At 52.0% G+C, this 21076-nt stretch overlaps 3 protein-coding genes across 6 annotated transcripts in view; all 3 read right to left on the bottom strand.

The window, feature by feature from the left end:
* Positions 1-2052: 2052 nt before the first annotated feature.
* HCRT (hypocretin neuropeptide precursor) lies at positions 2053-3328 on the bottom strand. The gene is made up of 2 exons (XM_007177800.1): positions 3257-3328; positions 2053-2427 (listed from the first exon to the last, which is right to left on the bottom strand). Exons 1-2 carry the CDS (start codon positions 3275-3277, stop codon positions 2053-2055), a joined length of 396 nt encoding a protein of 131 aa, XP_007177862.1. The 5' UTR covers positions 3278-3328.
* Positions 3329-5227: 1899 nt separating this feature from the next.
* GHDC (GH3 domain containing) lies at positions 5228-9492 on the bottom strand. Of its 2 annotated transcripts, XM_007177677.2 has the most exons (10): positions 9387-9492; positions 9116-9204; positions 8698-8972; positions 8275-8396; positions 7619-8120; positions 7035-7227; positions 6844-6915; positions 6634-6767; positions 6221-6306; positions 5228-5941 (listed from the first exon to the last, which is right to left on the bottom strand). In XM_007177677.2, the coding sequence occupies exons 3-10, from the start codon at positions 8957-8959 to the stop codon at positions 5723-5725; spliced, it is 1590 nt and encodes a 529-aa protein (XP_007177739.1). In that variant the 5' UTR covers positions 8960-8972; positions 9116-9204; positions 9387-9492; the 3' UTR covers positions 5228-5722. The 2 variants fall into 2 exon arrangements, with proteins under 2 accessions (XP_007177739.1, XP_007177860.1); XM_007177798.2 differs by lacking the exon at positions 9387-9492 and having other exon boundaries at positions 5228-5441; positions 6163-6306; positions 9116-9366.
* A 6994-nt stretch (positions 9493-16486) lies between these two features.
* LOC103015198 (signal transducer and activator of transcription 5B) overlaps positions 16487-21076 on the bottom strand; it is a 70579-nt gene continuing 65989 nt past the window's right edge. For all 3 annotated transcript variants that reach the window (XM_057535923.1, XM_057535922.1, XM_057535924.1), the window contains 3 exons: positions 19982-20033; positions 19613-19720; positions 16487-19088 (listed from right to left, as the gene is read on the bottom strand). In XM_057535923.1, the coding sequence (XP_057391906.1) occupies positions 18962-19088; positions 19613-19720; positions 19982-20033 (287 nt within the window). In that variant the 3' untranslated portion in view covers positions 16487-18961. The remainder of the gene's footprint in view (positions 19089-19612; positions 19721-19981; positions 20034-21076) is intronic.

Raw genomic sequence — 21076 nt, 5'->3', positions numbered from 1 at the left:
TGCTCCTTGTGTCTCCGCCCCTCGGTTTTCCTCGCGCACCGCCCACCCTGGGAATCTTGTTTGGTTCACAGCGCCGCCTGCTGGAGTTGGGGTATTTCGCAGCACCCGCAGCTCCCTGAGCTCCAGTGTGAGACCGCAAGTGTTAAAGAGGCTAGTTTTGCCGGTGGAGGATCTATGCGAAGGCAGGAAACTCAAATTCTAGAATGCACTACTTAACCCTCACCTGTGCCTCAGTTTGCGTAGGGCACCCTGGCGAACTCTGCCCCTAAGCTCAGCAGTGTGGATGAAAAGAGCTTTGGAGTCCACCGGGTAGAAATCCCAGCTCTGCCACTTACTTACTGTGTGAGTTAGCCTCTCACTTTCATCTGTAAAATGCAGCTAATAATTTTTACCTCGTATGGTTGTGAGAATTTAATAGCATAATGCATATCTTTGGCACACAATGTGTTGGAGAGCAATTGTCTCCCTATTCTCCTATCATCCTGATTTAACCCTCCTTCTCTCTGCTACCATTCAGGTGGAAGAGAGGCTAGAAGCAAGCTTGGGGCTGAGAAAGATAGTTTCAAGCTGGGCAGTCAGTTTGTAAATCTCCAAAGGTGTGCTGGTGGATTTTGTTCTCCTTCTTCTCCAAAATGAAATAAATGCAACAGCAAGAAGGACCCAGGTGAGACCAGACACAGGACTTTTTCACCATGGAAGCAGAAAATTACTGGGGCAGCTGAGTGTGGTGGCTTAGGGTGGCTGCTTGCCAGAACAAGACAGCCAAAGCCAGTGACAAAGGGAAGATGGGCTGGGGAGAGGGCAGGCCAGTGTTCCTCACCCTCACCCAGAGTCTGAGCTGGGCATTATCTGGGATGTTATATTGCTTAAAAGTGCCACATCTCTTCTTTTGAGTGTTAGTTTCTTAGGGCTGCTGTAACAAAGTACCATAAGCTGTGTGGCTTAAACAACAGAAATTTTTGGCTCAGTTCTGAAGGCTAGAAGTCCAAGATCAAGATGACTGCAGGGTTGATTCCTTTTTAAGGCCGTGGGGGAATATTTGTTCCATGCTTGTTTTCTAGCTTCCAGTGGGTTGTTGGCATTTTTGGGCTTGTAGATGCATCACTCCACCTCTGCCTTCATGTTCACATGGGTTCTTCTTGTGTGCATTTGTGTCCAAATTCCCTTTATATAAGGACACATCACATTGGATTAGAGGCCCACCCTACTCCAGTTATGACCACATTTTAACTAATTACGTCCACAAAGACTCTATTTCCAAATAAGTTTACATTCTGAAGTGCTGGGGGTTAGGACTTCAGCATGTAAATGGGGTGTGTGTGTGCGCGCACACAATTCAACCTGTACCAGGTGTGTTCGGTTAATTGCGGGAAAATCTTGCCGCATCCCCGCTTAAGAACTTCTCCTGACTCTCAGCTACCTACAGAATAAAGTGAAAAGCCTGACGACTTGTGAGGGTCTTCACAATCTGGGCTGCACAAGCCTAACCGCCTCCCCTTCAGCGCCTCACTGCTACCCCAGACTCTCTACCCCACGCTGCAGCTCTCTGGAAGATTTATGTTGAACCTCATATTCCCTGCCTTTTCGGCAGGCGCAGCTCCCTCCTTCCCAGCCGGATTCTGCTCCTCTGCTTGCTTTTTCTCTCCTCTGCGTCTCTCCGGAAAGGCCCTGCGATACAGAATGACTGGTAGAGCACCGAGGGACGTGTCTGTCCCCATCCTCCCCTCCAAGCACGCACATATGCTGTTCTCTCCGCACCCCAGGGCCTTGCACAGTTCCTTGCTCTGGGAGCTCCCCACCCGAGAGTGTTTCGGGTTCAAAGACGCCCAAGCTGAGGTTCCCGGAGCCTCCAGCTTTTCTGGCTCTTTATAGTTAGAAAGACTCTCACGCCCCCTGGAGGGCGGGACGCGACCACACAGGGACAGAGAGCAGCCACACTAACAGAGGGAGACTCGTCTTTATTGCCCTTTTTCTGCGGGCTGACACCGGGCGGGCTGACAGAGGGGAGAGGGCAGGGCCAGGGTAGGGCCAGGACATGACCTGAGCAAGGGCTCAGACCCCGGACCGTTCTCCGGGCGCGACAGACGAGGTGGCCTCAGCGGGACACCGGCGCCCGGGGCAGGGGCGCGGCGCTGACTCTGCGCCTGCGCGGCGGCCCATGGTCAGGATGCCGGCCGCGTGGTTGCCACTGGCCTGCAGGAGGCGCTGCAACCGGTCCTGGAGGCCCGGGGGCCCCGGCCGCCGCTTGCCCAGCGTGAGGATGCCGGCCGCGTGATTGCCCGCGCCGTGCAGTAGCTCGTAGAGGCGGCAGGAGCACGTCTTCTGACGGCAGCAGTCGGGCAGAGGCTGCGCGGCCGCCCCGGGCGACAGCAGTGCAGGCGGCAGCAACAGCAGCAGGAGCAGCAGCGTCATGGTGGCCCAGGAGACCTAGGGAGGCGGAGACCGGGCGCTGAGGGTCGCCCGCATCCAACCCCTACGCCCGGGCCCTGCACAGCTGGCTTCACGCCCCCTCCTGGCCTGTGCTCCTCCCTCGCTGTCGCTTAGCTTTCCTGCCTCTTCGCAGAGCTGTCTGAAGGGCTGTGTTGGAGAAAGGCTCGTGCCTGGCTCCTTTACCTACTCATCCTTGAAGACCTAGCAGAGCATCTCCTCCAGGAAGCCCTTTGAGACCCCCGGACAGAATGAATCCCTATCTCCTCTGCGTACCCTTAGTCCCTTGTACCCCCATTAGAGTGCTGACCACTCCACCTGAAAACAGACATGTCTGAATCTGCCCCAGAAGTTTGTGGAAACTTAGCTCAGGGAAACAGAGGCCCTATTTATTGCGCTCCTCCCCCCTCACAGTGGACCGGCAGGATCCAAGTTGTCTTGTCGGCCTGCTCCCTTGCAGGGCAAACAGCTCAGTCGCTTTGGACCAGTTTCCTACCCTCTCATGGGGCACAACATCCTCACTTCTAAACTGGGTATTAAATAATTCCTACTGTGCAGGGCTTCTGGGAGGATGAAATGAGATGACAGGTGCAAACAGCACCTAATACGTAGTAAAGGCTCAATAATCATGAACTCTTAGGAGAACACGGCACAATCCAATGTGAACCAAGGCAGATACTCGGCCAAGTGTCCACCCCGTCCGCTGCCTCAGAACCCACATGGGAAAAGGCCAAGAGCTAGACACCTTCAACCTTTCTTCCAGCTCCCTGAGCAGGCACTCTCATTGCCCCTGGCCTAATGAGTCACCCCTCCGTCCCTGGGTCTTTACCTTTGTAGAGGGAGGATTCATGGTGTCTGGAGCTCAGAGTGGTGTAGCCGGGAAAGGTGTCGTCCGTCTGCAGTGGTCCGAATAGCCAGGAGCTTTGAGGCTGTCAACTGCAACCCGCTACCAGGGTCCTGGGGTTTATAGTGCTGTGGGGTGGCGGGGGAGAGATGGGCACTTGCGTCCACTCAGGGGCCAGACAAAGGCAAATCTAAGATTAGCCTCCTGCAGGAGGGCCGTCTCCAGGCTGGGCCCAAGGAATGGCCGCCAAGGCACTCGGAGACTGGAGGTGGATCATTGTGCTCGTGGTCGCCTCCCCGCCCCCGTCTGTCTGCCTGCTCCCTGGAGATGGGGCGGTCTCCGGGCACTAATGAGGCCAACTTGCACCTAGGAATCTGGGAGCACAAAAGAGGCCTTGCCTGGGATGCTGGTGTGGGACAGTGTGTCAGGGGAGCTGCTAATTAGGGGCAGGAAAGGAGGCAGTCGTGAGACCCACTCTCCGCAGGATGTGTGTGGGGGCACAGGGCAGCCGGGCAACAGGCCTCTCCCCCCGTCCTCCTGTCACTGCTCCTGGGGCCTTCAGGCTCCAGGGCCTTCTTCCTCCACGGAAAAGCTTTCTTAGCTGGCTCTCCCTCCCCTCCGTCTCTCTTCTTCCCTCTGTCCCTTTTACCAACCTCCAAGATGGAGAAACTTGAAAGCCAACCCTGGGCAGTGGGAGGAAAGCAGCAAAACCTGGTGAGATCCTTCAACATCCCCAGCTTCCTTCCTACCTGGCTGGGCTGCCTGGACGGGAGGGGTGGAGTCCCATCCCGCCATCAGCAGGGAGAGAGCCACCGTGGGGTGAAGGACACATGCCATCTCTAGGCTGGAGTCTTATCCAGGGCACTGTCTACTGAGCACCAGTTCCATGCCAGGTCCTGCTCTGGGCACTGGAGTGACAGTGTGCATAGGATATAGCTCAGTTTTCAAGGAGCTCCAAAGTCCAGGTGGGGAGGTGACCCAGCAAAAGGCTAGCTCAGTGGAGAAAGGCCTCTGAAAAAGCCTTGCATGAAAAGTGGGTTTCATCAAGTAAGGTCAGGAGAGAAGGCATTCTGAAGAAGGGACAAAGACCTAGACATGACAGTGCTTAGTTCACGCGGGAAGTAAGGTGTGGTCCACAGATCTCTTCTCTTACAAGAGAGAGGTGACTGGACAGGTAAGTGAGGCCAGGGTGGGTCAAAGGGTCTTATTGGCTAAGCTGATTGGTCTTGATCTCATGGGGGCCGAGGGGCTGTGGGAGGATTTTAGCAGGAAGGAGTTGTGGGCTGGTGTGGGGACCAGGTGGGAGGGGGCAGGGGCCTGGATGTGGGGCATGGAATCTAGAAGTGGTAATTCAGAGGCAGAATCTGAGGCTTGGCAACTGATTGGGATCAGGTGCCGAGTTACTCAGGAGGAGCCGCGGGGCTTTGGGCAAAACTCACGACCCCACAAAGCCTCAGTTTCCCCACTGGTGAGATGGACGGTTAACCCAGATGGTCTCTGGAGCTGCTTCCTGCTCTGATTCTTTATGATTTACAGTATAGGGCCTGCCCATGGAAGTGCTCTGCGGATGTTGGGCCAGGAAGGGGACCCGTGCTAAGCCAGGGCAAGGGGAGTTGGGGAGCAGCACCTCCGCATTTAGGTAAAGCTGGGAATGGGGAGAGGTAGGACGAGGGGCTCTGTGTCTTCTGGGTTGACTTAGGCTGTGGTAGGGGTCCCCGAGGGCTCTGCGGGCCCACACACTCAGGGCCTGCCCCAGCCCGGAGGGGGAGTGTGGGGAAAGCCCCGGTGTCCAGAGCTGAAGCTGGGAGGGGAGCCCAGGCTGCAGCAGCACCGGAGCGAACGGGACCACTGGTTTCCCCAGAAGCAGACCCCAAGCCACGATTCTGGGTGCAAGAGGTTTATTTGGGCGGCGATCCAAGAAAGCACATAAGGGAGTAGGGACGGGAGGGACAGAAGGAAAACCAAGAAGAACTTTATTAATGAGAGGGTTACCGCTGTGGGCAACTGGTGGTGACCCTCGGAGGGAGACAGTCCAGAATACACTTCAGAGTCGTCCCACTGAGGGACGATGAAGCTGAGGTCTGTGATCACCAATTCCTGTTCCTTGCCGCCTGAGGGTCACTCCTGAGAGCATTAACTCCCAACACTTCCAGCCTGCCTGGTGCACGGGCTGAGAGACACAGGCACTGTCAGCGTGGGCTGGAACCCCAGGGTCCTCCAGGGTGGGCCGGGGGGCTCCAGATGGGGCGCTGCTGGTGTCTGCTCTATCCCTGAAGTCAACTCCTCAGAACTGACAGACTAGGTCGGGCCTCCCTAAGGCCCAGCAGCTCTGATGGGCAACCGTCAGCTGACACTCGAAGACCCTGGCCAATGGCTCCCCATCCAGAGGGGCCCCAGAGAAAAGAGCGAGGCAGCCCGTGACAGTGAACAGGGCAGTGGGCAGGCCTCAGCTCAGGACACCACCCTCCTCTGCAGGTACTGCGCCAGGTACCTGTGCTTGAGGACCCGGGGCATCTCAGGAGGGAAGGGGGCTGAGGGGCGGGCAGCGAGGGCTGCCCGCAGTTCTCTGAAGGCCCCCCACCCCACCAGGTGGACTTGGGCAGGGCCCACGCTGCCCCGGAACCGCAGGGACTTGTAGCGAGCGGAGGCTTCCTGAAGGCAGTGGTCAAGCTGGAAACAGAACGGCCTGCGTGAGGCTGGTGTGGGGCTGGGTGGCGTGTGGTGAGGCACGCACGGCTGTGTCCAGGGAATGCGTGGGTAGGAGTTTCGTGTGTATACGTGTGTGTCTGTGGGACTCATCCCTCCCTTCCCAGAGCCCCAGGGAGGTTCTCCTCCCCACACCCCTCCTCCCCACACCCCTCCTCCCCATCCCTCCCCTGTGCCCACAGCACCTGGGGGCGTGCAGAGTGAAAGGGACATGCAGTCATATCCTGTCCCTGTCTCGTGTACCTTGTCTCGATTTTCCTCCGACAAGTTCCTTAGCCCCTTCAGTGCCACAAACACCTCATAGTGGGGAGCAGAACCCTCGGAGGAATCTGTAGGCAAACCCCCCACCGTGGACACGTACTTTTGTGAACAGGGCAGCATCCAAAGCCGAAGCCTACTGCCCCCACCTGTTCTTCCCCACTCCGAGGGTCACAGCGGGGAGGAAAGGAGTTTCTTGGCAGGGAGTGGGGTAAAAGGAGAGAAAATGGGTAGAGGCAGCAGGAGGGATGGGAGTTAGGTATGGGGAAGGACTTTTGTTAGGAGCAGCAAAGCAGGCTGACTCTTTTCTCTTTCCTAGAGATCTCCCAGCAGGGTGGGTATGGGTTGGGGGACAGTCAAGCCAAGGACGGGAGGCAGGAGCCAGTGGAGAAGCTTACCCAGAATGCTGCTCTCCACACAGCCATGGTCCAACAGCCTGGCCCCTGGCCACTGCCCCACCGCCCGGCCCAAGGCCTCAGAGAACACGTCCTCACCAGTGTCTTCGCCTCGAACACTCAGGGTCTGGCCCAGCCTGGGGAGGAGGAAGCAGGAGGAAGAGGAACCCAGGGCACAAGGATGATCTCTCAGCCACCCAGGGGGTCACTTACCTGCAGATGAACCTGACGACCGGACACTGATTGTAGGCACCAACCACCTGGACCACGTCACCCAGGCGGCACCTGATAGAGTAGAAGTCGGGGTGAGGTCAGGCCCAAAGGCCCATTAGCTCATGCCCCTGGCTTTCAGCAGGGTTCCAGAGGGCCTGAAGTGGCCTGGGGGTGGGCAGCCAGGTGGTCACCTGGTGAGGCTGGTGTGGTCGGTCAGCACCAGTTCGTACTCCTTGCCCTTCTGGGCTTCGGCCAGTAGGACGGTGGGGGCAGCCTCTTCCCGGGTTCCTTCCTTGAGTGGGAGCAGCTCAATAAAGGGGCCTCCAGGGGGCAGAAGGTACAGGCCATGGGGCTGCTCTGGCCACAGACTCAGGCCCAACGCCCCTGTGGGGAGCAAGCGGCTTCTTCATCTGGTGGTACCATTGCTTTCTGCTGGGCGATAGCCCCTCACCCTGGATCCCAGTCCCCAATCCTCTGAACATCGATCCCACTGCTGCCCTCCCACTCCACCCTTCCTGGCTCTCCCAGGCTCAGCCCTCTGCCTCTAAGGTCTTAATTGGGAAGAGGCGGTGGTTCTGGAGGTGATGGACCTGGGGTTAAATGCTGGTGTGGTGTAAATCTGTGTGTCTCTTAACCTCTATGAGCCTCAGTTTTTTCATCTGTAAAATGGAGCTGCTGGTGTTGGCGAGGATTAGATGAGATGATTGCTACTTGGCAGCTAGCTGTGTGACCTCTGCCCCCTGCCCTCACCTCACTACCCGTGAGTCTTGCTGACCTCCAGAGGCAGCGTAAGCAGGTGAGAAGAAGGCCAGCCCTTGGCACCACAAGGCCCTCAGGGCAGCCACAGCCTCAGCCTGGCCTCCTGCATCCAGAGTCACCACCACCTGAAGCTTTGGCCAGAGCCGAAGGGCCAGTCCTCGGGGTCCCTGCTCCAGGGCCTCCCGCAGCTCAGCTGCCCGTCTGGGGAGAGATGCTCCTGGGTTCCCAGCCGCTATTGCCTCAGCCAGCTCTTCGCCATCGGCCTCCAGGCCCAAGAAGACGTCTAGGAGCTCGACCGCCGTCCCAGCTTCCAGAGCCCGCAGCCCCGGGGACCTCAGTGCCTCCAGCAGCAGGGCCCTAGGGTCCTTGGTTCCAGCAGGGCCCAACTGGCCCAGGGCATGCCAAGGCCAAGGGAGGGGGTAGGGCCAAGGGGAGGAAGGGGTCACACGGGCCGTGCCTTCTGGAGCCAGCACTTCTGGGCAGGTCTTCTTTAGGGCTGCCAGACCAAGCAAGGTGGCCTGGAGGGAGACAAGAGACAGTGTTGTTGGCCCTGGGCCTGAGCCAGACCCTGAGGCCCCAGGTTTTTTGTTTGTTTGTTTCCCATCCTGATGGGAGGGTTTGGCTGCAGTTAGGGGTCTCTGGTGGGGTTGGGCTCCAGACTTCCCAGTTTACCTGCAGAGAGGCCTCCCCACGGCACTGGTGTGAGGTAGGGGGCAAGAGCTGCCCTCCACTTTCTTCCTCCTGGAGCTGGCTGGCCTTGGTCAGAGGGAGATGATTCCGGAAGATGCCTATATCTGTAGCCCCAAAGACATCATAAAATCCTCGTGAAGCCACCGAGTTTCCCAAGAGTTTCAGGTAAGACTGGTGAGGCCCTCGAGGAAGGAACCCAGAATGGGCCTGGGGGAAGAGGGGCTGTCAGGGCTCAGGATGGGAAAATGCATCTTGAACAATCTCGGGCCTGGGTAGGGTCTCTGGGTCAGGTCCCTCTGTGTTGGCAGTAGAAGGGGGAAGGGAGGTCTTCAGGTTCTGGAATCTGACTGTCCTCTGGGGTTTCTTTCTCTTTGGGGCCACCTCCCCAGACCCTGGGAAACACACCTGTGCTTCCCCTGAGGGGGCAGCGGGGACTCTGGGCTCCCTGCAGACACCGCCTCAGGGCCCGCTGCTGGCTCTGGCCCGCGTGCAGTGTGCTCTGCGCTAGGCTCTTCCGCTGCCAGGCGGCTGCCCAGCACAGGGCCCCCCATGCCACACGGTGCTGGAGACGGACCAGCCAGGACAGCCCGGCATCCTGGGACGGCCGCCGCCGCCAGAGCACGGCCAGCGGCAGCAGCAGGAGGAACAGCAGGAGGAACAGCACCATCTCCAAGCAGCTCCTGGCAGGAGGAAGGCCTCCAAGTACTGGCACTGGGGGGAGGGGGGAAAACCCACTTCCTCCCCCCAACTCTCCCCGCCAAGTTAAACCTGTCAGGCAGGTGATGCGGGGGAGAGAACATCAAGGCTTTGGGGCCACACTGACCTGAGTTTGGATCCTGGCTCTGCCCCTTGTTAGCTGTCTGGCCCTGGGTAACTCAGCCAGCTGCTCTGAGCTCCGTTCCCTTCCCCAGTCTGTAAAATGGGAATAATAATACCCCTCAGGAAGTGCAGGAAAGGCATGGCATGGTGCCTGGCACACAGCAGGTACTTAACGGATGGCATGTCTGGCCCACCACCGAGGGGCTCTGCTTTGTCCAGGATTCACCCTGTCCCAGCATCCTGTCCCCCCCCCCCCCCCACAAGCCCACATGCACCTGTCACAGCCCACTTGTGCCTCTGCCTGGCACCCAGGGCCCCCTCAGCGCTCCCGTACAGCCTCAGTACACAGCCGGCCAGAAGGATAGAGCCACAGCTTTAAAGGGCTGGGCCTGAACCAGGAAATCCGGCCACTGGGCCTGAGGGAGGAGCTGGGAAGGGGGGGGCTCTTAAAGGGGCAGGTTGCCTAAGGGCCGCTGTGCTGGGAGCTGGCCCAAGCTGGCAGGTGGAGGGAAGTTAGGGCCAGAGTATCGTGGTCCTCAGACTCGTAACAGCTTGAGCCGGGAGTGGGGTGCACCCCATCCTGGAGCAGGTGCAAACTTGAGAACTGTTAAAAAGCAAAAATTTTTTCCAATCCAGAATTGGTCTCCACAAAGGTAGTAGAGGAAGAAAATACTTTTGTTATTGAATAAACGTCAAAAGCAGGGTGTGACGCATCACAGGCAATCTGCTGGGACTGCAGACAGAAGAGAATCTCACTCCCTTTTAAAGCCAGAGCCAGGCAGACACAACCCATTAACTCCTGTTCTCAAGATAACTACCTGGTAATTGAGGTCACCACCTGTGTTAGCTTATTGGCTTTATCCCAAGGAAACACAAACTTCTCCCATCCTTATGGCAGGAGGTAGTTTTGCAACTGGGAATAAGATGCCCGATGGAGCTCGGCTCCCCCATCCTACTGAAAAGCTTGAGAAGCTGTGCTCAGAATGAGGTTCTTCTGCCGTCCGTGGTTAAGCCCTCTCTCCACCTGTGCCCTTGACCCAGGCTCTCAGACACTGAAACCTTTCCCTTCACTCTCACCTGCCTCTCCGTCTTGCAGTCTCTCTTCTTCTCACAGCTGAGCTCTTAAAGTATACAATTCAGTGGTCTCTAGTATATTCATAGGTATGTGCAACACCAACAGTCAATTTTATAACATTTTCATCACCACAGAAGCAATCCCAGACCCTTTAGCTATCACTTCCCAATCCCTTCCCACCTCCCCGCCCCCAGCCCTAAGCAACCACAAATCTACTCTCTCTATATATACATTTGCCTATTCTGGACATTTCATTGTAAATGGAATCATATAACATGTGGTCTTGTGAGTCTGGCTTCTTTCACTTAGCATGTTTTCAAGGTTCTTCCATGTGGTACTGTGTACCAGTAGTTCATTCCTTTTTATCGCCAAATAATGTTTCATCGTATGGATGTATCACATTTATTGATCCATTCATTGGTTGATGGACACTTGGGTCATTTCCACTCTTTGGCTATTATGTAAAATGCTGTTATGAATGTTTGTACAAGTTCTTCTGTGGACATATATTTTCTTGCATAAAAATGGAAGGCAAGGGATTCACTGCGTTCCATGGAGTGGAATGTCGGGGTCGTGTAGTAACGGTTTAACTGTTTAAGGAACTGCTAAATTGGTTTCCAAAGTGGCGTCACCATTTTACATTCCCACCACCAGGATATGAGGGTTCTAGTTTCTCTACATCCTTGTCAACACTTGTTATTATCTGACCTTTTGATTATAGTCATCTTAGTGGGGTATGAAGTGATCTGAGTCAGTTTTTGCATTTTCCTGATGACCAATGATGTCGAGCATCTTTTCATGTGTTTATTGACCATCTGTATACTTTTTTGGAGAAACGTCTTTTCAGCTTCTTTACCCATTTTTTAATTGGACTACTTGTCTTTTTATTATTAAGTTGTAAGAGTTCTTTATATATTTTACATACAAGTCACCTATCAGATATATATGATTTGCAAATATTTTCTCCCATCTTTTGTGTTATCTTTTCATTTTCTTGATAGTGTCCTTTGAAGCACAAAATTTTTAGTTCTGATGAAGTCCAACCACCTACTTTTTCTTTTGCTGTTTGTGCTTTCGGTGTTGTATCTAAGAATTCATTGTCAAATCCAAGGTCATGAAGATTTACCCTTATGTTTTCTTCCAATAGTTTTATAATCTTAGCTCTTACATTTAGGTCTCTGATCCATTTTTTTGGATCTATTTTTTATTGTGGTAAAACATACATGAGTTACCATTTTAACCATATTTAGGTATCCACTTCAGTGGCATTAGGTACATTCACGTTGTTGTGCAATCATCACCATCATGTCTCTCCAAAATTTTTCATCTTTCCAAACTGAAACTCTGTACTCATTAAACAATAACTCCCCATTCCTTGGCAACCACCATCCTATTTTCTGTCTTTATGAATTTGACTACTCTAGGTGCCTAATATAAGGGGAATATTACCGTATTTGTCCTTTTGTGTCTGTCTTATTTCACCTAGCATAATGTCTTCAAGATTCATCCACGTTGTAGCATGTGTCAGAATTTCCTTCCTTTTTAAGGAAGGAAATATACGTTGTATGTATATACCACATTTATCCATTCATTCATTGATGGACTTTTCTGTTTTTACCTTTTGGCTATTATGAATAATGCTGCTATGAACACGGGTGTACAAATATCTGTTTGAATCCCTGCTTTTAATTCTTTTGGGTATATTCCCAGAAGGGGAAGTGCTAGATCATATGGTAATTCATATGTTTAATTTTTTGAGGAACCACCATACTGTTTTCACAGCAGCTGCACTATTTTACATGCCTGCCTTCAATGTACAAGGGTTCCAATTTTTCCACATCCCCTACCACAGTTGCTGTTTTCTGTTTTGTTTTGTTTTTTTTTAAACCTTTGACATGGCTCAATAAGGCTGCCTTTAAAAAATATATTTATTTATTTGATTTATTTTCTTAATTTTTTTGTCTGTGTCGGGTCTTAGTTGCAGCATGCGGGATCTTTCGTTGCAGCACGTGGGCTTCTCTCTAGTTGTGGCATGCGGGTTTTCTCTCTCTACTTGTGGCCCACGGGCTCCAGGGCGAGTGGGCTCTGTAGTTTGCGGCACGTGGGCTCTCTCATGGAGATGCAGACTTAGTTGCCCCGCAGCATGTGGGATCTTAGTTTCCCGACCAGGAATCAAACCCGTGCCCCTGAACTGGAAGGTGGATTCTTTACCACTGTACCACCAGGGAAGTCCCTGTTTTTGTTTGTTATAATAACCGACCTGATGGGTGAGAAGTGGTATCTCACTGTGGTTTTGATTTGCACTTTCCTTACGATTGAGCATCTTTTCCTGTGCTTGCTGTCCACCTGTATATCTTCTTTGGAAAAATGTCTATTCATGTCATGTTCCCATTTAAAATTTGTTGTTGTTGTTGAGGAGTTCTTTATATATTCTGGCTATTAACCCCCATCAGACATACGATTTGCAAATATTTTCTCCCATTCTGTGGGTTGCTTTTTCACTCTGTTAATAGTGTCATTTTTTTAAAATTAATTAATTTATTTTTTATATTTATTTTTGGCTGTGTTGGGTCCTCGTTTCTGTGCAAGGGCTTTCTCCAGTTGCGGCAAGTTGGGGCCCCTCTTCATCGCGGTGCGCGGGCCTCTCACTATCGCAGACTCTCTTGTTGCGGAGCACAGGCTCCAGACGTGCAGGCTCGGTAGTTGTGGCTCACGGGCCTAGTTGCTCTGCGGCATGTGGGATCCTCCTAGACCAGGGCTCGAACCCGTGTCCCCTGCATTGGCAGGCAGATTCTCAACCACTGCACCACCAGGGAAGCCCAATAGTGTTTTTTGAAGCATAAAAGTTTTTCTATTTTTTATTTTTTTGGCTGCACCATGGCACGGCTTGCAGGACCTTAGTTCCCCAACCAGGGATTGAACCTGGGCCCCTGCAAAGAAAGCACTGAGTCCTAACCACTGGACCACCAGGGAATTCCCAAAAGTTTATTTTGATGAAGTCCAATTTATCTTCTGCTCCCTGTGTTTCTGGTGTCTTGGCCAAGAAATCATTGCCAAATCCCACCTCATGAAGCTCTCTGTTTTCTCCTTAGAGTTTTATATAGCTTTAGCTCTTACGTTTAGATGTTTGATCCATTTTTAATTTTTATATATGATGTAAGGTAAGGTTCCAAATTCATTCTTTCACTCGTGGCTATCCAGTAGTCCCAGCACTATTTGTTGAAAAGACTATCCTTTTCCCATTGAATGGTCTTGGCACCCTTGTCAAAAATTTGTTGATCATAGACACATTGGTTTCTTTCTAGACTCTGAATTCTATTCCACTTATCTATAGGTCTATCCTTATGCCAGTACCACACTTTGTTGATTACTGTTTCTTTGTAGTAAGTTTTGAAATTGGTAAGTGTGACTACTTCATTTTTCTTTTTCATTTCATTATGTAGGACTGTATTGTCTAATTTCCAAATACTTGTGAATTTTCCAGGGCTTCTGATGAAGCTGCTCGACACCATTAGTCATCAGGGAAATGCAATTTAAAACTGACTCAAGTCATGTCACACTCCACTAGGATGGCTATAATCAAAAGGTCAGAAAATAACAAGTGTTGGCAGGAATGTAGAGAAGTCAGAACCCTCATGTAAAATGGTGCAGCCACCTTGGAAACCAGTTTAGCAATTCCTTGTTTCTTGTCCAAGTAAACCAGTTTCCTTGTTTAGTGAGTGGCAGGATTATGTTAGTGACTCTTATCTGCTCCCCACTGCCCACCCACACACACAGTGTGAAGCCTCTGATATTGCTACTTAGGGGGCAGTTATGCCCACAGTCACCCTAGCAGGACAGTGATTTGCACAGATCTCTCCTTGTCTCTTTCCCTGACCACACCCAGCTGTTAAACGACACTAGTTGTTGCCTGATTGCTATATTTTTCAACAATGCCCTGGGGAATAAATGGCTCCACAAATTGATCTAATCAAATTCAGGCTTCTTTGAAGGGATAGTTTCAAAGGTCAGTATTTGAGATTTTTTCTGACCCTGAGAGAGTTCCTCCCAGCTGTTATCTTTTTTTTTTAAAGAATGGCCTTCTCTTAATGATCTTAACTTTTTTAAAAAAATTATTATTTATTTATTTATTTTGGCTGTGTTGGGTCTTTGTCCTCTGCCCTCTGGAGGGCTTCCTCCAGCTGTGGCAAGCGGGGACCACTCTTCATCGCGGTGCGCGGGCCTCTCACTATCGTGGCCTCTTGTTGCGGAGCATGGGCTCCAGACGCGCGGGCTCAGTAGTTGTGGCTCACGGGCCCAGTTGCTCCGCGGCATGTGGGATCCTCCCAGACCAGGGCTCGAACCCGTGTCCCCTGCACTAGCAGGCAGACTCTCAACCACTGCGCCACGAGGGAAGCCCCCTCCCAGCTGTATCTTTACCCATTTCTTTTCTTTTCTTCCTTCCTTCCTCCCTCCCTCCCTTCCTTCCTTTCCTCTTTTCTTTTTAAATTTATTTAATTTTTTGGTTGCGTTGGGTCTTAGTTGCGGCACTCGGGATCTTCGTTGAGGCATGTGGGATCTTCCGTGGCAGCGCGTGGGCTCGTCGTTGTGGCGTGAGGGTTTTCTCTCTCTAGTTGTGGCGCAGGATCCAGGGCGCGTGGGCTCTGTAGTTTGTGGCATGCGGGCTTAGTTGCCCTGCGGCACGTGGGATCTTAAGTTTCCCCACCAGGGATCGAACCTGCGTCCCCTGCATTGGAAGGCGGATTCTTTACCACTGGACCACCAGGGAAGTCCCTCTTTCCCCATTTCTAGCAAACTAGCCAGTCCAGTTTAGCCTATGTCTCCAATGAAGCTGTGAATCTCCTGCCAATTGCCTTTCACCACAACCTTCAGTTTTTGAGAGCACATTTAAACTTGAACTTTTCTTGCAGATGAAATCACTTCCCTCTGTTTTACAGCCTGCCTCTTCCTCTGGGGCAAAACCCTACCCCTCAACATTGGTCACTAAGTCTACAAGTTGTGCCTCAAGGCCACTGCTGTGGTACCCTAGTCTAGACCCTCATCTCCTCTGACCCGGACTGTTGAAATAGCCTCTTAGCTGCTCCCTGACTTCATGTTTTTCCTCCCTTCAATCCATCCTACACAGGGTCACCGTATTATTTCTTAAAATGAACATCTGATCATTCCCTTGCTTAAAAGGTTTCATCACTTACCATCATGCTCAGGTGAGTTAAACTTTCACCCAGCACACTAGGCCTCATCACCTACCACGGTCCTTTTCAAAGTATGGTCCTTGCACTAACATCACCTGGGAACGTGTTAGAAATGCAAATTCTTGGGATCTCCCCTAGACCTACTGACTCAGAAACTCTGGGGTGGGGCCCAGCAATCTGTGCTTTAACAAGTCCTCCAGGAGACTCTGATGCTCACTGGAGTTGAGACCCACACGTTACCCTTTATTTCACCCACATCCTTCTTTCCTACTTCTCCAGGCCTCTACCTGGCCTAGTGCCTCTGGCTGAATGCCTTTTCCTTTCTTAACCCCATTTGTTCTTTTTGTTGTTGTTGTTCTTTTTTTTTTTTAATGGCCACACCTTGCGGCCTGCAGGATCCTAGTTCCCCAGACCAGGGATCGAACCTGTGCCCCCTGCAGTGGAAGCACGGAGTCCTAACCACTGGACCGCCAGGGAAGTCCCCCTATTTGTTCTTTAAGAGTCAGCTCAGCTGTTCGGTGCCCTTCCTGTCTGTTCTTTTGTATCTGATAATGGCCTTGGGATAGGTTTAAGGCAGCAGGAGCCAATATCTTATCATAATTGGTTGTGTTAGCTGTCTTTCCCAGCTTTTTGGTTGCGTTGGGTCTCAGTTGCGGCACGCGGGATCTTCGTTGAGGCATGTGGGGTCTTCTGTTGCAGCGCATGGGCTCTTCATTGTGGCATGTGGGTTTTCTCTCTCTAGTTGTGGCGCGGGCTCCAGGGCACGTGGATTCCCAGACTGCAATCCTCTTGAGGGCAGGAATCATTTCTCATCCCACACACAAGCCTGGCTCAGGGCAGGCACTCTAAATGTGCTGAATTTTAAGGATGAACTTTCTAACAGGAATAGGAGATAAAAGACTATCATTCTAATTTTCAAAACCTCATGTGAACAGGAAGGTAAGAAATGCCCCCATTTGCCATCAAAGCTGGTGACACACACACTCTGAGGCAGCCAATGCCCAACTAGTTCCTCTTTTCAGAGTCACACTGATGATTTCAAATTTTTTGCTATGAAAGCCACTCTATCTCACCACCTGATGGAAAAAAATAAAAACAGGACTCAATATTGTCCATTTAGAGGAAGTATTTATTGTAACATAAAATACACAGTTTTGTGACTGCCCCAAATTGTACACAATACTTTTTTGGTGCCTATATACTAACCTGCCTCAACACTAAAATCTGTATCTGAAATAATTTCACGAAGTTTTATAAAGAAAAATTATAAAAAGTATGTTTCCATTTTAAGTTATATTCACTTTTAGTCTTCCTCCCACCCCCTACAAAGCCCTGCACATACCACACATTGAAACATTTTGATGACGTGCATGTGTGTGTCTGGGAGCGAGTGAGAGGCTGAGGCCGTCAAGACGTGCCGTCACCTCTCCTTGTGGTTTGCAGAACAGGGAGAAGACAGAAGATATATGCAGATAGCAAGCGCACCTTTCAGTCAAAAATCTCTCCCATCTACAGGCATAGCCTCAGGAGAACGGAGGACAGCTCAGCCACTGGACGTGCGCGGGAACCCCAGGCTCGGGGCAGCCACTCTCGTGGGAACCCGTCCCCCCAACCCCAGCGCTAACTATGCAGTGAGATCTCTGCCCTTGGCACGCCTGCGGCTAGGCCCACTGCTCATCTGAAAGTGGGTCAATCCCTGCCCCCCAGGGCTGCTGTGACAACCAGGGCCGGCACTCAGGGTGCCGGGTGTCGGGCACACGAGAGGTCTCTTTGAGTCCAGGAGCAGCTAGGCTTCCTATCTTTCCCCAACACTCCCATCCTCAGGGGGGATTTTAATCAAATCTTGAGGGGACGTAAGGGGCTTCGCAGCATCCTGCGTCGGTGCTGGCATCCACGGAGGGGTCAGCCTGCTCCTCAGAGGCAGAGACGGTCTACTGCCCGGCACAGAAAAATAAATCAGTGTATGAAACCAAGCTAGGGCAAAGAGCAGCTTGTAAAAAGTCCTCTTTCAATAAATAATTTACTACAGAGGAATATTTTCCTTTAACGTCAAAACGCTGATAAATTCAGAAGTTATTTTTGTAAAAAAAATATGTTTATTTACTCACATGTATAAAAATAATGTTTTTAGGGCCATTCTCTCCTGGGTGTGGTCAGGCCCTTCTTTTGGAGGGGGGCGGGGGGTGACCTCACGGGCCTAACCCCAAAGTTATACCTGCTTCCCCCTCTTCCCACCTGCCTGCCATGGCCCATTCCTTCCTTCTGGTGTAAAGCCACGGAAGAAACTTTGGATAAGGTTATGCCGAGGATTTTTGGTTTTGCTTTGTTTTTGCAAAGCAAACTTCTCAGCAAACTCGCTGACTGCATTTCCCCAAATTACCAAATGCCGACACCCAGCACCCTGCACCAGGGTGGCAGCGCACTGGTCCTGGGTTCAGCCCGCATTCCTGCCACCCACTCCCCAAGACATTGTGTGCGAACAGTGAAGGGAAAAGAGGTGACCTGCGTCTCAATGGCACAGGACCTGACGCAGGAAGAAAGAATTCTGATGTCAAATTAGGGTGGGAAGGGAAAAACAAGTCCCAATTTGGAAACAAAAACACCATTCAACCTTTGCAAAAAGCCGTTATCAATAAGCCTTTGGAAAGCCTCGCTTGTGCCTCTACCAGCACAGAGGAAGGACAGGCAGACTGGACGGCCACTCCCGGGTAACAAGACAACGTTCTCAGCGCCTGCGAGCCGGGGCTGGGCAGTCCACTCTGGCCACGACACAAAGGACATCAACACTGTAAGCTCTAGTTATGTGACTCTCTTTTCTTTCCTCTACTTCATCAAACGTGTCTGCACATGTGTACGCACATAGGGACTAGGCGGCAACTCCATGGGGGCTGGGAGTCAGCGGGAGAGGCAGAGAACATTTAGATGGGTTACGGGTTATTTAAAAAGCCACTACCCATCAGAAAACCCACGTCTTCCCTTGCCCCAGCGATTGCTGGTATGTCCCCCCTTCTCCCATCCCTACCGAGGAAAACGGGAATTGGGGGACAGGGAAGGAGGGAGGACTGGTTTTCTTTGTGAAAAGGCAGCTTCTACGTTTCAGAAGAAAAGTGGAGACAATCATGTTTATGTATCAATGGCTTGGCAGACGCAGTGACAAAGATTCACCAGACACGAGGTGCTTTCACCTCCCTCTGTCCTTCTCTCACTTGAACAGCCACATGTCAAAGTTCAGCCACCCTTAAAACACATGGCCAAGTTCCAGGGTTCATGGAACTAACTGCCTTTCTGCACAAGGTTAAAACAACCACAGCCTCTGTTTGTGGCCCCAGTGCTGCAGCTAAACTCCGGACAGCAAGGGGAAGAAACAGCCCAACGTGCAATCTCACACACACACACACCCACACCCACACACTCACATTCCCTTCACTGGTACCACCATGCACAGAAACACTAAAGTCACAACTAGTATTAACACTTCACATTATGAGTATTGTTTCCAAAGAGAAGCGATTCATGGAATTAAAACATCCACAAAAGTAACTCCTCCGGCGAGGATGAAGAAGCTGGCGGTGGCCACGGGGGGTCACGACTGTGCATGGGGGATCCACTGATTGTCCATAGGTCGGCCTAAGAGCTCCTCCACACGCCGTGCCACGTCCATCGTGTCGTCCAGATCAAAGTCCCCATCGTTGTCAATGACGGGGTCAGGGCTTGGGAGGGAAAGAGGAGAGGTTTAGGGAAGGGAAAGGTTGCCAGAGGCCAGTGAGGGGCAGCAGAGACCACCCCGCACCCCACCAGGTGAGCGGCTCAAGACCGACCACCTGTACCCTCGGCCCAGGCCTCGCGGGAAAGCAGCACTCTGACCTGAACCCTGGAGCAGAGTCCTTTGCTAGCTGGTTGGACAGAGTGACTCGGACTAAAATACCCAGTCTACCTGCCCCTAACACTGGTTGCCCGCACACACCTAAACCCCACCTGGTCCTTATACAGAGCCAGAAAATCTCCACTTTAAGAGAGGGGAGCAGGTGACATTTGCCCAACTCCACTCTAAACTACCAACATCTACTGGTTGAATCTCTCCCTCCCACCTGGGCATGTGCCAGAGGCCGGCCTGGCCTGGGTGGTCTCAGACCTAGAAGAGCTCTGGATTCCTTGCCCACCAGCCCTCCGGGTGCCCAGCCTGAGGCCAAGTGCCCAGTTCCTCCCCACGGAGCCCCAGGAGAACACAACCTACTTCTGTGGGTACATGTTATAATGAGCCTGGGGGCACACGGCTGGGGAGGGGGCCTGGTCCATGTAGGTGGCGCTGCCCCCGGCAGAGTCCGCAGAGGCGCTCACAAACCTGCGAGAGGAAGCAGAGCATAGCCTTAGCGGGGAGGGGCTCACGGGCCATCTTCGCGTCTTTTTCAGGTGCGGAAGGACAGAGTGCCCACTGAGCCTGGGGCTCTGGCCGCAGGAGCGGGGCCCTGGGTACCAACACCCTGGTGACCAAGCCCAGTTCCCTCCCCAGGAGGGGCGGCGGTGAGGGGTGAGGAGAGCCAGGTGGGGGGGTGAGAGGAGAAGAGAGGCAGCAGGAGACCAGAGCTGGACCCGGGACACTTACTCAGGGACCACTTGCTTGATCTGTGGCTTCACGTACCCGTCCACTGCTTTAGCTGCCGAGGGGGAAGAGTGATGAAAACCAAAGTTCTCAAATGAAATGAAAATGCAGTCTCCCTTAAGAATCCCATCTTTTCTTAGGATGAGACACAACTGCCTCATTTTATCTTAGGATCCAGTATAAGCACATCTTTTAATCCGTTAGGAAGACCCGGTAGAGGAGAAGCCTCAATACTGACACCACAAGGTAAGACAGCTTCCAAGTTGGCTTGGATGTGTTAATTAATTCTTCAAACCACAGGAAAGATATACTTCAATACGAATCTAAATCAAACATTAACTGCATACTAACTGTAAAAAGAAAACATATCTTAAAAAGTTTAAAGTCGCAGACGCAGAAAGACAGGGGACAAAACGAGGACCAACAGGAGGAGGCTGCAACAGGACAAATTCTCAGTCAAATAAGGAAGAACGCCGTCATCACCGGAACTCCCCGTAACAGTCTCGGGAAGAACTGATTTCTTCATCACTGGAGGTTTTCACGTGGAAGGTGTACCAACACTTGCTAGGGGTCATGCGGAAAAATCTAAGCATTAGAGGGGAATTAATTTGACTTAAGGATCCCGGGAGTTACTCTAGTTCTGAGCTTCTACCCTTTTAGGAAAGGGAATGTCACTCTGTCAGGTGTCTGCGTGCTCTTTTCGTGGGGTTTCTGCACTCGGGGGTAATCTGATGGTCATGCCTCCCAGTGGGTGCTGTCTATGCTGTGTGGCTGGTTGAAAAGAATGCTGCTGCTGTGTCTCACTCTCCACAGCAAACCCACTGGGACGTGGCAGGCTAGGGATAACCTAGCAGATCAGCTAGAGTTACCTTTTCAAAAGGCTGATTATGGAAATCCAGCTAAGTAGGTAGTAGGAATGTGATGGTCTGAAGTCGGTGAATGAAGTCTTGTTTCCTGGGTGTGTAAATATGGAAATAAGTATAAGCTTAACTATATCAGACAATGAAGATTCCGCTGAGGTCAGAAGGATGACTCAGCCCAAGAGAATGAACTGCTCCGTGGGTCACACACTGCTTGTTATCCTGACCTGCTTCTACT

This window comes from Balaenoptera acutorostrata, chromosome 20 (assembly GCF_949987535.1).
Source record: "Balaenoptera acutorostrata chromosome 20, mBalAcu1.1, whole genome shotgun sequence".
In the NCBI taxonomy this organism is placed as follows: Eukaryota; Metazoa; Chordata; class Mammalia; order Artiodactyla; family Balaenopteridae; genus Balaenoptera; species Balaenoptera acutorostrata.
The sequence above is the reverse complement of the archived record's forward strand: the minus strand, read 5'-3'. Positions and strand labels throughout refer to the sequence as shown.